This window comes from Falco punctatus (assembly GCF_963210335.1).
Source record: "Falco punctatus genome assembly, chromosome: 2".
NCBI classification, from domain to species: Eukaryota; Metazoa; Chordata; class Aves; order Falconiformes; family Falconidae; genus Falco; species Falco punctatus.
The window spans coordinates 93,279,420-93,290,621 of record NC_137581.1 but is presented as its reverse complement, the minus strand read 5'-3'; the positions used below and the strand labels follow the sequence as shown (position 1 = coordinate 93,290,621).

Sequence of the window (11,202 nt, the reverse complement as noted above, 5' to 3'; positions counted from 1 at the left end):
CCTCCCCTCCCCTCCCCTCCCCTCCCCTCCCCTCCCCTCCCTTTCCCTCCCTTGCCTTCCCTTCCCTTCCCTTCCCTTCCCTTCCCTTCCCTTCCCTTCCCTTCCCTTCCCTTCCCTTCCCTTCCCTTCCCTTCCCTTCCCTTCCCTTCCCTTCCCTTCCCTTCCCTTCCCTTCCCTTCTCCTCTTCTCTTCATTGTTTGTCAAATTCTTCACCACACTAACCATCCTGATGGCCACTGCCAATTACTCAATGCCTCTATTATAAATGTAGAAACCGCTACGGGGCAGAGTATACCAGGTGTGGCCTAATAAGTGCTCCATAGCACAGGAAAATCTCACACCTTCGTTTCCTCGCTATATTCTTGCTGATGCAGTCCAGCATGCTGTAGACTGTCTTTGCTTCCAGAGCCCGCTGCTGGGTCATGTTCATTGGTGCCTACCAGAAACCTCGGGGCCTTGGCCATGGAGCTGTCACCCACAGCCAGCTCCCAGGCTGTAGGACTGCTTGGGCTTAGTCCAACCCACATACAGCTCTCTACAGGTCTTGATGGCCCTGAGGTCTGATGATGTCTGTGTGCAGTGGGTCTCCTTTCCTGTGTACCTACCTCTCCTCCTGGCTTGGTATACTCCACAAGCTCCATGAAAGCACATTCAATCTCATCACCTGGACTGTCACATGCGTATACACCATGTGAATACTATCAGACCCGGCATCAACCCCTATGAACTCCACATGTGACCAGGTCACTTAGTTCAACTTTGAGCCATTAACCATTACACTTTTAGCTTTGTTTAGCCAGTTTCCTACGAAATTTGTGGCCTATCTGCCCAGTCAATATCTTACCAGTTTGTCAACAGGGTTGTCAAGGTAGGCTATGTCAAACATCTTCTGAACTATCAAGGTTTGACACCCACAGTTCTCCCTGCAGCCACTAAGCACATTGTTCCATCTCAGGAGGTAATGAGGTTCATTATGCACTGTTTACTCTTGGTAAATCTGACTTGGCTTGTCCCAGCCACCTTCTTGCCTTTCACATGTAAGCAAACAGCTTGTAGGAGGACATTACATACCATTCCCAAACCTCTCTGCAGTTTCCTGGTTCTTTCTTTTCACAGATGGGAATAATATTTGTCCTCTTCCAGCTGTACAGGATCTTTCTCTGGTTTCCATGAGCTTTCAAAAATGGTAGAGTGACTTTGCAATGACATCAGCAAGCCCTTAGCACCCTCAAATACATCCCCACAGGTCCCACAGTCCTTTTTTATATGTTTATCTCCAATTTGTAGAGACAGTCCCCAGTTAATCTGATAGTACTATTGGTGGTGTGCCTTTTCAGCCTTGCTCTTTGGGACAGAGCCAGTGCTGGTGGCTACACACATACATAGGTTCATCATGAATGCCTTGTTTAAAACCTGGGTAGAATAATGCCAAAGCACCTTGTGGTTTGCTTAAATCTTCAGCTACTGAAATCAGACATGTATGTGAAAATAATCAATTCTCATTGATGATAAAACTAGCTTCCAAGTTCATATAAAAAGATTTGAAGTGATCTGAAGGTGATCAAAAAAAGCCTTTTAAAATTATTTTTGTTTTTACTCTCATGGTCATTTGATACCTGACCGATACTTTTATAGCTTGGCAATAATATGAAAATATTATTTCATACCTGATACATATATTTACAAATGCATATAATTTATATTGTTAGCTTTACTTGTCTAGGTAAGTGATCACTGATTAAGAAATACTGCAACACCTGCAGCAATTTAAGGACACGTTATCAGGATAACAGACTGTGCATTTTACATATATAAAGTCCATAATGCTTTCAGACCAAGCTCAGGTCACAAATATAAGATGACTAGACTACTTCCTTTAAGGAACATGGCCCCACTTACTAAATGCCTGCAAGGCAGGTCTGGCCCTCAGCTGCAGCTTTGTGCCACCAAGTGGAGGGCTGATGGGACTTTTGAACAAGAAAGTAGGTTTTCACCTATTCCTGCAAGATACACTGGGTAATGTTAGCAACAATCAAAAGCGGACACAGAATAGTTCAGTTTGAAAGAGACCTTCAGGGGGTCATTGAATTCAACCTCCTACTCAAGGCACAGGTCCAGCTATGGGCGACTGCATCACAATGTGAACAAGTAGGTATGTAATTTGTCACCCTATGGAATAATATCCCATTTCAAATAAAAGTCAACTGGTACATTACTGTCCTGGTTTCAACTGGGATAAAGTTAATTTTCTTCTTTAGTAGCTGGTGCGATGCTGTGTTTTGGATTTGGTGTGAGAACAATGTTGATAGGACACTGATGGTTTTAGTTGTTGCTGGGTTTGCTTTGCTTTGCTTGCGTGCGTGGCTTTTGCTTTACCTATTAAATTGTTCTTATCTCAACCCCTGAGTTTTACATTCCTTTCGGATTTTCCTCCCCATCCCTCTGAGTGAGGGGGAGTGAGCGAGCAGCTGCGTGGTACTTGGTTGCTGGCTGGGGTTAAACCACGACAATTATAAACAAATTACTAATCCTAAACCAGAGTAAATGAAATACATGTTTAAAGATGCTTCAGTAATAATATTTTAAGGGACTTGAGGCTAGATCCCGCTAAATATCCCCTTTGTAAACAATTAATTATTGTGGCATGCCCCCAAAAAGTAGCTTTGATTTTATATCCCGCATACAAAAAATTTTGACCTTCAGTAAATTTTAATTGCACAGAAAAAAACTGAGGGAACAGGATAGCTTCTGGGAGGGAAAGATATGTCTCCTGTATGTAGCAAAACTAGACTGCCACTTAACACACAAAACACTAAGTACAATATTGCGAAGATTTCACATGTCTTGTAATGTGAGGAAAAATACACAATATCACATAGATAATTTTCACTGAAAAGTGAGGGATGAAATGCAGGATAATTTTAACTACCATTTTAAATTAATTTTAAAATTAGAAGACAGAAAAGCTTTAGACAATTAAGACTATTTTCCATATGTACTTGATTTGTCTCCTTCACTGGCTTTCATTACACCTAGATCAGAAAACAGTTCCATCCCTTAGCCTAAACGTGACTTGCTAAAGTGAATACCAGGAGGAAGCATCATAAATATCTGTATTTAAATAACATGATTTAATGGAAATGTATTCAACTTTTTATGTTTAAATTTTTATATTAAAATTAATTACTTGCCTCATTTCCGATAGCTTTTTATTCACTGATTGTGTTGAAGACAACTTAATCATAAATTGTAAATACCAAGGTAGTGCTTTACAACTGGTTTAATCAACTAAAATCTATTTCAACTACAGTGGACTGGAAAAAGGTCAGTTTATCAAAACTTTCAAACTTAAAAATTTTATGGTTCACTAGCAAGGCTAATATAATTTGTAAGTAACTAGAGATGAGTGTTTCTGCATGTCTACACACACACTGAAAGTTTTATAATTAGTAGCTCTCACCCTCTACATATACTTTATTTGGAAGAAGAAAGAAAATTTGTATTATTATAAATCCTGGATCGTTTTGGAGCTCTGAATGAATAGCTCACTGAGCTGAAATAGTTCACCTGAAATGAAGGAAAAAGCTCTCTCTGAACCTGTGGGAGAGAACACCTGTAAAAGGTCCAGGATTTCTAAGAAATGAAGTGGTGTTTGGCCATCTTTTGTACAGGGAATGCCAGCAAAGCCTGCTGTGGTGTCCTCACACCAATAGGCATGTCCCTGGGACAGGGGTGGAGGGAGATGATGGCATCTTTCTTCAAAGATGGTCCATGTAGCAGAATGGGAGTAATCTAGTTCTGCAACAGCTTATCCTGACTGTCATGTGCCCACCACCCTGAGGCTGACACCTCTCTTGCCTACCTAGACCCCATTTTCTGCCCTGCACGTTGCCCAGACCATGACCCTACTACTTTCCCCACCAACCACCCACACCCTTACCCGTGGCCATACAACGCTTCTTCTTCCCTGCCCCACCCCAAGCCTCTGCCTGCTGCCCCACTAGCTGTCCCTGCTTTGCCTTCTAACTGGTGACCATATCAGCTGCCCAGGTCCACGCCTGCTGTCCCCAGCCAGCTGCTGGGCCACCCTCCCCTGTCTGACACCTTGCTTGCACACCCACCAAGCCCCTGCCTGCCACCACACCAGACGCCCCAGACCTTACCTTCTACCCCAATAACTACACTTTACTTTCTGCCCCAACAGCCTCACAGAACCCTGCCAGCTGCCTCACCCACTGCCCAGGACCATGTCACCTTCCCCACCAGATTTCCAAGTCTCTGCTTAGGGCTGCACAAGGCCCTGCCTTTGCCCCCACAGAGCCTGTGCCTGCTGCAGGCAGATACTCCTGTAGCTACCTGTTCTTCTGTCCCATTTCCCCAACTCTACCCCGCTCCCTGCTGTCCTGCCTTCTCCACCAGACCTGTCACTATCCTTGATCTCTTCCAGCCCACCCACCCCACCCCACCATCCTGTCCTACATCAACCCTCACCACTCCCAGCCTACGCCTCTGGGTCATGTTATTGAGAATATGGAGCCAAGCCATAGTGGCAAGGACTTCCCAACAAGTTTGCTTACTTCATCTGGGCAGAGGACGTGTTTCTGCTTGGTTGGGTGTCAGGCGCTCCTCCTTGCCATCATTTCTGAGGTGGGAGACGTGCTTCCACCACGTTTCCCCAGCCACCATAGCTTAGTCAGGTTCTTCTCCAAGCTTGTTCTGTCACAACTGCTGTCCCTTTCCCTCTCAGTTTTCCAGGTGCTCACTCTTCTGAAGATAAAGGTTACCAAGAGGGAAGGAGCCAGGTATTCTGGCTTGCATGCTGCATTACAGCCTGCCATTAGAAAATGCTTATCAGTGACCACCACATCCAAACTACTTTGCCAGAGAAGTAAACAGAAGCAGCAGTTAATGCTAGAGGAAGTACCTCTAGCCTCCAGGAGGTCCTTTGCTTGTGCCTTGCTGAGTATTGTTCTGATAAACTGTCTCACAACAGTCCTCTTTCTGAAAGACAGGGTGGTTACTTTAAAGATCTGTCAGGGTAACGAGCCTTTAATATTTGTCTCTGCGTTACAGAAAGCAAAGAAAATGCAAATATTCTCAGTACAAGCACAACTGTTCGGGACATAAGACACAAATTTCAAGCGTGGAAAAATAATCAAAGATCCCCAGATCCTTCATGTCTCTTCAAATCATATGGAACAAATGTTTACAGTAAGCTAATTCCATATGGCTTTTTATTTACTTCCAGGGAGAAATTAGATTTCACAGTTGAAGGAATTGAGGTCTGTTCAGCAAAGAGGGAGGATACCATATCTTGCAATTCTCTAGGTAGGCAGAAATCTGGGCACAGCACAGGCCACTCTCTGTACTTTCTGCGCTGAAGGATCATTCCTTCAGCACAACTGAGTGGTTAGTGCAAGCACATTCTGACTCGGCACAAAAGAGTCTGCTCACAGAGGAAGGGCAGCCTGGCCAGTGAAAAGGCAGTGCAACTGCAACTGTAACCTCGGGTTTTGCTTTTGGTTTTGTTGTTTGTTTTTGTTTTTTTGTTTTTTTTTTTTTTTTTTAAAAAAAAAAAAAAAAAGTTGAACATTTCACTTGGCATAATTTCAACTGTTCTCATTTCTTTTCCATGAATGGGGAAAAAAGAACACTGTGCAGTGGATCTGGACAGGATGTAGTTTTGCTGTCAAGGCTTTTTATAGGATTTGAAATTGGTTTCTATCTCAAATTGTAATGAGAAGTCAAAATCTGGAAAACATGTTTTTAAACTTGAGTCAGAGCACTCCAGTAATGAAGTGGCTGCAGTGTAGGCAGCTGCTCCCTCAAAGGCTGAATACACAGTATTCTGTTTCAGAGAAACCAAGGGATGCAATAATTTTATAGGCTTTTTTGAGTCTTATAAGCATTTCTCAACCTTTACCTTTAACCTTTATACCTTCTGTTACATCCTTAGAACTAGGCTATGTGTTTGCTTGGTTCTTGCACAGGTCCACAGACAACAAGGCAGAACGCATGTTACTAGATCACAAGGTGATCCAGTATGTCATTTACTATGCAAGGACATAACCAGAGACATCAAGTTCCTAAATTTAACAGAATACTGCTTTTAGCTAAATACTTCAGAAAGAAGAGTATGTGTTTTTTCCCATATCCAGAAAACAAAGGTGTAACAATTATATTTATAATTTTGTTTATTAAATATGTTTAATAAATCTTGTAGAAGTTTACTATTTATTTCATAATTTGTGTTTTGTATATTTAATATCTCTTTCTGTATTTTTAGTACTGTTTATTAACAAGTAGGTGTTGCAAGGTACAGTTTATAGAATAAAATGTTTTATTGTTTAAATGAAATTACATATTGTGATAAACCCTTTTGTCTCTACTAATTTCTTGGTGTGCTTTCATGGCACAACTTTGTTAAACCCAGAGGGTGTTTTGTTAGCATTTCTACAAGGACTAATGGTGGTACTTCACCTTTTTTCTAAGCCACAGTAAGTGCAGACTGTAGTCATTCTGTGTGGCTTCAGCTGATATTCTCTGGGCTCTCAGTGGCCGCATTAGAGCAGTTGTGGATTAGAAACCTAGTCTCACTTGAGCAATGTTATCAGTCCTGGCAGTTCAGGTAATTGCTCAGAGTCATTCAAGCAGCAGTGAGTTAAGAAATTTTGTAAAGGTCACATAGTGATGACCCCAGAAAGATGACCTGAAAATAATGCTTTAAAATAAAGTAGCTGAAATTCCGTCTCACCCATCTTTTTTTCTGGCCTTCAGTACCTCCATGAGCTCCATGAACTTCAGTGGGTTGTAGCAGAAGATTGGATGTTTCCTCATTTAAGCCACATGCTGTTACAAAAAGCAGGAGTTCTTACTTCTCCATTGTGGGAATGACAAGCTTTTTACATTTTCTATCAAACCTAATATTTTAGTCCCAAGGACAGCTTCTCTAAGCTATGTTGAACTAACTCCTAACTTCATGCTAGTTACTCCTACAGTCAGTCAGGGCAAGTGCCTACCCTATAATGCCTGAAAAGTTTCCTAATGTGGGGTGGACACTCATCCTTTCCCCTACATCAGAGCAGACATCTCAATAGAAAGATTTCAGTCCCGACTCCTACTTTATCTACCCCAAGCTCATATCTCCTTCATATGTCGTGTGTCACAGCAAGATTACCTTTAAGCTCACTCACCAGTGGCACTAACACTGGTCTGTCCAAAAGTGAGTTGGTGGAAAGTGTAAGTAGGCATCCTGTCCACGGGAAGGGTGGCCAGATGCCTATGGTGGAGTAATGGCTAGTAAAAACCCCCTTTTCCTCTTCAGACTATTTCTACTAGGTATGTGTTACTTTCTGGGTTCAGGTAGGATTCAGTGGATAGATGAAGTGGGTGTGATGAGTGTCATGCAAATTTTCTTTATCCGCAGTGAACAGGAACATAACAAAGTGGGCTGCTTAGCACAACACTTCCCTTTGGAGTTCCAGAACATACAAGGCAAAGGACGTGATCTATTTTCTTCACGTTTGGGTAAGATAACCTGAAACCACTCTAAACTTGCAGAAATATGATGGATCTCATCCTTTGAATTTTGTGTCTTTTGATCATGGGTTGGTTTACGTGGCAGTGGGCCTGCTGGCAACAGAGGATACATCTGTCTCAAAGGGGGAAAAGGATCTTCGCACAGGAGTTAGCAGGGCTCATTGAAAGAGCTTTAAACTAGATTTGAAGGGGGAAAGGGATAAAACCAGGCTTGCTAGAGGCAAGCCTAGGGTCAGCACAATGCTTGAGGAATGGTGTGCTAGCAAGGTGCTTTGGTCTGCCGTCTCAGTGGAGGTAGGGGATGGAGGTCCACGCAAGAGCAAAGACACAAGGGTTATCGATGTCTTAGAAGCCATGGAAGTGCCTGAGAATGGTCACATAGCAATTAGGCCTTCTCCCCCCAAAAAGGCGGCAGGATGAGTACCTCAACTTAAGCGCATCTACACCAATGCAGGCAGCGTGGGCAGAAACAGGAGCTGGAAGCCATTCTGCAGCAGGAAAAGCCAACATGGAAACATGGTGGGATGACTCGCTCAGCTGGGGTGCTGCAGTGGGTGGCTGTGAACTCTTCTGAAGGGGTAGGAGAGGAAGCAGACGCGGTGGGGTAGCTCTGTAAGGGAGTTTTGATTGTCTAGAGCTCAATGTGGTGATGGTAAGGTTGAGTGATTATGGGTAAGAATCGGGGGAAGGCCAACAAGGCAGCTGTCCTGGTGGGAGTCTGTTAGAGACCACCCAGCCAGGATGAAGAGGCAGGTGAAATATTCTATTAGAAGCTGGGAGAAGTCTCACAATTGCTAGCCCTTGTTCCTGTTGTGGACTTCAACTTACCAGATGTCTGCTAGAAATACAGTACAGCAGAGAAGTGACAGTCCAGGAGGTTCCTGGAGTATGTGGAAGTGACCTTCCTGGCAGAGCTGGTGAGGGAGCCAACTGGGGAAGGTGCCCTGCTGGACCTGTTGTTTGTGGAAGGACTTGTGGGTGATGTGATGGTTGGAGGTCATCTTGCCCATAGCAATCACAAAATGATGCAGTTTTCAGTTCTCAGGGAAGTGAGGAGGGGGGTCGGCAGAACTGCTGCTACGTTGGCGTTCCCAAGGGCCGACTTCGGTCTGTGTAGGGCCTGGCTGACAGAGTCCCCGGGGAGGCAGTCCCCGGGGGCAAGGAGGCCAGGAAGGCTGGACATTCTGCAAGAAGGAAATCTTAAAGATGCAGGAGCAGGCCATCCCATGAGCTGAAAGGTGAACCGGAGGGAATGAAAACTGGCCTGGCTGAAGAGAGCTTTGGCTGAAACTCAGGAAGAAAAGCAGAGTTTATGGCCTTTGGAAGAAGGGTCAGGCCACTTGGGAGGACTTCAAGGCTGTTGTGAGGCTATGCAGGGAGAAAATCAGAAAGGCCAAAGCCCCACATTAAGCCAGAACTTAATGTGGCTAGTGCCTTAAAAGACAATAAAAATAGTTTCTATAAATACATTAGCAACAAAAGGAGGGCTAAGAACCTCCGTCCTTTACTGGATGCAGGAGGAAAAAGCAATAAAGGGTGAGGAAAAGGCTGAGGTACTCAGTGCCTTCTTTGCCTCAGCCTTTAACAGTAAGACCAGTTGTTCTCTGGGTACCCAGCTCCCAGAGCTGGAAGACAGGGATGGGGAGCAGAATGAAGCCCCCATAATCCATGGGGAAATGGTCAGTGACCTGCTGCACCACTTAGACACGCACAAGTCTATGGGGCTGGATGGTATCCACCCAAGGGTGCTGAGGGAGCTGGCAGAAGTTCTCAGTGCTCACCGAGCCACTTTCAATCATTTATCAGCAGTCCTGGCTAACTGGGGAGTTTCCACTGACTGGAGGTTAGTAGATATGGTATGTAGGGACACGGTTCAGTGGTGGCCTCGGCATTATTAGGTAAATGATTGGACTCAGTCTTAAAGCTCTTTTCCAACCTAACTGCTACTGTGATTCTGTGATTGTGTGATTGCTGTCATTTACTGCTGTATGATTATCAAAGCTAAGAAAAAATAAATAGATAAATATATATGTGCATATATGCCATACAAGAACATTTTTTACGTTTAGATTTTTTCTCTGTGTCATTGTTCCATAAAAGTGCGTTTGTTTCTGTTGGAAGAAAGAAATGGGAAATTTACAGTTCAGGGAACACACCTGTCAGCACTGGGTATGTTTTTCTGGTCTGTAAATAGAAGGGTTTTCTCTTTTGTTGTTGTTCTTTTCCCTGCCGTAATGAGTTCCATGTTATGCTGCAGATGTAATGCATTTGTGCATAGAGCGGATTGCTCTTTGCCAGAAAGGGTCCATGACTTTAAAAGGAGAGATCCTCAGATGATAAAGGATAACAGAGACACCTTGTTTAGAACTATGTTATATCTGTAGCTTAATTTTTGTATACTATGATTGTTTTTACTGAGTGAATAAGCTAAACTACCTCATTTGTTTAAGCAATATTAAACACATGCTTTTTTAACGTTTATTACTGTAAAATTGTATGAAACAGAGGAGAATGACTCAATATATTCGTTACTAAAATTCTGTATTTATTAATAGTAGTAATAAAAATAATTATGATGTTCTTTTAGGGAAATATAATGGAGAAGAAAACAGTTCTAGAAGAACTTCTTTTAAAGAAGTCACAACAGAAGAAAAAGATATCACCAATTAATTACAAGAAAAGGTTGTTTGTTCTGACGAAAGCAAACCTTTCTTATTATGAATATAACAAAGGGGTAAGAAGTATTTTTTTTTAAGTAAACTGTTTTAAGATTTTCCAGTGTCACCTTATTCCTCTAGTTTTCTTCTCTTTAACTTCACCAGACATTATGTGTTAGAACAACAGGTGTACTTCGTTTTGAGTAGAATTATAGGATATCATATCCTAGTTTCAGTTCATGAAAACACTTAGCTGCAGGCATAGGAGTGTCTCTGTTCAGAACAAGCCTTACAGTTGTGCTTACCATTGAGCATCTGTTTGTGTCCTTCCAAGGAGAACTTAAGCAAGTAATTAACATCGGCATATGTTTACACATTGTCTTGAACAGCAATGTTTTCCTTGTTCAGGCTTACCTTTGAACTGATGTAAATAACTGGCTTCAGAAGTTACTTCTATGAGGCATAATTGGTTCAGAATCTCATCCCTCAGCTGCCCAAAGCAGATGGTTAAACTATCTTTGTTTCATAAGGAGTGACTGTGTAGCACAAAAGGATGGCTTTCCACTCAGATCTCCCATCAGGAATGCAAATATATGTCCAAGACAACTTATTTTTTAGTTTTTGCTCCAATTTGTAGATTTGGACTCCTCCTGTGAGTTACATCCCATTAAAAAACTGCAGGGAAGCTCAGAGAGAACAAGCTGCATTACCTTAGCAAAATTATGAATGCCACAGTTTGGCTTCTGGTTTGCACTTAAGGTGTTTTCCTCTTAATTCCTCCTCCTTCTTTTCCTTCTAGTCTTCTCTTCTTCCCTGTACTCCTGCAGTTGCAGCAGATGCTTTCTCAGATGTAGGGCTGTGTCCTGTAATTATTGTAACTGATTTATAAAGGAATTTGATTGATATGTTAGATGCAGGTAGGGTACCAAGGAGGTTTTTAACCACTTTTCTTTTAAAGTTCAACAGACCTGAAGCTATGGCTTATACAGCTTAAACCATGAAACTG

General features: G+C 42.7%; 1 protein-coding gene across 1 annotated transcript in view; it reads left to right on the top strand.

The window, feature by feature from the left end:
- Positions 1-55: 55 nt before the first annotated feature.
- BMX (BMX non-receptor tyrosine kinase) overlaps positions 56-11,202 on the top strand; it is a 39,186-nt gene continuing 28,039 nt past the window's right edge. Inside the window, exon 1 of the mRNA XM_080375288.1 lies at positions 56-10,273. Within this exon, the coding sequence (XP_080231414.1) occupies positions 10,136-10,273 (138 nt within the window). The 5' untranslated portion in view covers positions 56-10,135. The remainder of the gene's footprint in view (positions 10,274-11,202) is intronic.